The sequence below is a fragment of the Osmerus eperlanus genome, chromosome 4 (assembly GCF_963692335.1).
Source record: "Osmerus eperlanus chromosome 4, fOsmEpe2.1, whole genome shotgun sequence".
Taxonomy (NCBI): domain Eukaryota; kingdom Metazoa; phylum Chordata; class Actinopteri; order Osmeriformes; family Osmeridae; genus Osmerus; species Osmerus eperlanus.
In genome coordinates this window covers 18016376-18019022 of record NC_085021.1, presented here as the reverse complement: position 1 = coordinate 18019022, position 2647 = coordinate 18016376, and the positions used below count along the sequence as shown (strand labels likewise).

Sequence of the window (2647 nt, the reverse complement as noted above, 5' to 3'; positions counted from 1 at the left end):
TTATTGTGCGGCCAATAGTGTGTCCAGTGTGGCTGGAGATGACCCCTGACCTCCCCTGCCGCTCGGCTTCCTCTCAACAGCACCAGCCAAATACCAGGCTGCTGCCTCTGACACAGGAACCCAGTAATGACTCGACAACAAGCTACGGTGGAAAATAAAGGATTCCTGCTCGTTCAGATTATCGTCCTTTAGAGAAACCACACAAGACGCAGCAAACAAGATTAGAAAACTACAAAGCCAATTTAGTTAGGATGAGCTGTAGACATTACAAACAAGCCAACTCTCGGGTTCGACGAGATTACCATAACAGATCACTGGTGTTCAACTGTCTGTGAGCAGCTTCACTCTGTCTGTTATCAAAGCTTGTTCATTTGTCGGAGGAGATGTTGTCAGAATTAGGTCAGCTGACTGCCTCCTCGTGTCTCTGGACAATGCCTGACCTCAACTGAAGGTCTTTCTCTGCAGTCCAGAATGGAGACACACACTCTCTCTCTCTCATCCCTTTCTCTCTCACACGCACACGAAACGCACACACATTCTCTCTCTTTCTCTCTCTCTCACACACACACACACACACACACAGACTCACTCTCTCTCTCACAGACACACACAGACTAATTCTCTCTCTCTCTCTCTCTCTCTCTCTCTCTCTCTCTCTCTCTCTCTCTCTCTCTCTCTCTCTCTCTCTCTCTCTCTCTCTCTCTCTCTCTCTCTCTCTCTCTCTCTCTCTCTCTCTCTCTCTCTCTCTCATCTCTCTCTCATCTCTCTCTCTCTCTCTCTCTCCTCTCTCTCTCTCTCTCTCTCTCTCTCTCTCTCTCTCTCTCTCTCTCTCTCTCTCACACACACACTGAAAACAAATGTGCATCTCAGTCGAATGTCATGAGTTTAAGCATCAGACGATAAGCCACTGTCTCAAAGTTTGGTTCCAGAGCCCAGTGTGAAGGTCCCTTCATGGCTGACCAGCAGCTCTCTGTCAGGTGACTGGATCATAATGGTCCATCAACAGTCCAGTTAAACAACTCCTCTGGTGTGACTGACAGGCTAATTCAGATGGTGTTTTATGCAGGCACAGTAATGTACAGTGCTGTAACTGTTCTCAGCCTGGCAAGGGGGTGGGGGGTTACACAAGGGTGGGGGTCAGCACAGAAACGACAGATTTAGCGATTAGATTCCTGGTCTTCAAGGGCATGGAAAAGATGCCACTAGTAATCTAACCAATGTTGAAACTGCACTGCACTGCCAGTAACTGCCAACGTGTGTTTAACTTGTTAACTTTGAAAATCCATCAATAAACTCATAAATCCTTAGTACAATATGCACTAGATACTGGAGGGAGCCCTACTTTAAAAGTGTTTTACAGAAATTATTCTTTTATCACATTAGCTACTGTTATCTGCTATCTGTTCATGGAGATTGACAGACAGAGAGAAAAACAGGGTGATCCAGACAGATGAGAAGGCAGAAAGGAAGGAAGGCAGGCAGGAAAGCAGGCAGGCCGGCAAGAGTGCAAACAGGCAGGCAGGAAGGCCAGAAAGGCAGTGCTCCTGGCAAGCTGGTTAAACACTGCTGCCTGCAGCGTCCTGTACACCAAAGGCCTTTAGCTGTTCTAGGAAATGTAGACAAACAGGTTAGGCAAACTGTGCCAGGCTGACCGAGAGAGGAGGTTAGAGCAGAGAAAAACCACTTCAGCAGATACACGTGAGAAATGGAAGACCACACTGAGGGCTGTCTTTCATTCTGACTGTCAACAAGCTTGCTTTCATAGTTTAGAACAACCCTGAGAAGTGTTCCTACAAGGATAACTGTACTACTATTTTGTGGCATTCACACTTAACATCCACAAAAAAGAGTTTCTGTCATAGACCAAATATCTCAATTCATCACTTTAAGGACCAAGTACAGTCAGTGTGATAACAGCAGGATTTAGGTGAAAAGGCTGAAATTGTTTTACCAGAAAAGAGAAAAATATTAGGTATTTTTTCTTTCTTTCTTTTTTTACATCTGCCTGAATCTCAAACACAAAATCTGCCAGGCAGACATGTTGTACAGTAACAGCTAGTGGTGACATATGTAGCCTACATTCCTGTGCCATATCTTACATTTGCTAATCTAGGCTATACTTAACCCTTAATCTGGTGCAAATTCAAACGCATCCGCCTCCATTATAAAGAAATAATCCCCTCTCTGTTACAACGTACCACAACCACCAGCATCAGCATCATCTGTTAACACACACACACACACCCACACACACACACCCCCCCCCACACACACACCCACACTAGCCGTTGTCCAAAAGGACAAAGATATCCTCCCTGCCCCCACTCTATCAGGTTCCTTTATCAAGACCCCAAACATCACACAAGCCGTTTCATTTGATTCACAAAGCCTGTTTAAAAGGGTGTTGGTTTATAACAACAAACTAAATTAAGTGGGCTCAACAAAAAGCTAAATGACCATGTGTGATGTCCGTAATGTCTATGACAGCATGTGTGCTATGCATGCCTGTGTGTGTGTGTGTGTGTGTGTGTGTGTGTGTGTGTGTGTGTGTGTGTGTGCCTTTTCTAAGCAAACGAGTGAAACAGATGCATCTGCTTTCAGACAGCTGCATGGCAAAGGCACCAATTAAAGTGCCACCCCTGTCTTT

The 2647-nt window shown here is 45.3% G+C and overlaps 1 protein-coding gene across 1 annotated transcript in view; it reads right to left on the bottom strand.

The window, feature by feature from the left end:
* The window catches only part of plxnb3 (plexin B3), a 20016-nt gene extending 17794 nt beyond the window's left edge, over nt 1-2222 (bottom strand). Inside the window, exon 1 of the mRNA XM_062460531.1 lies at nt 2199-2222. Coding sequence (XP_062316515.1) covers nt 2199-2222 — 24 coding nt within the window. The remainder of the gene's footprint in view (nt 1-2198) is intronic.
* Between the last annotated feature and the right edge of the window lie 425 nt (nt 2223-2647).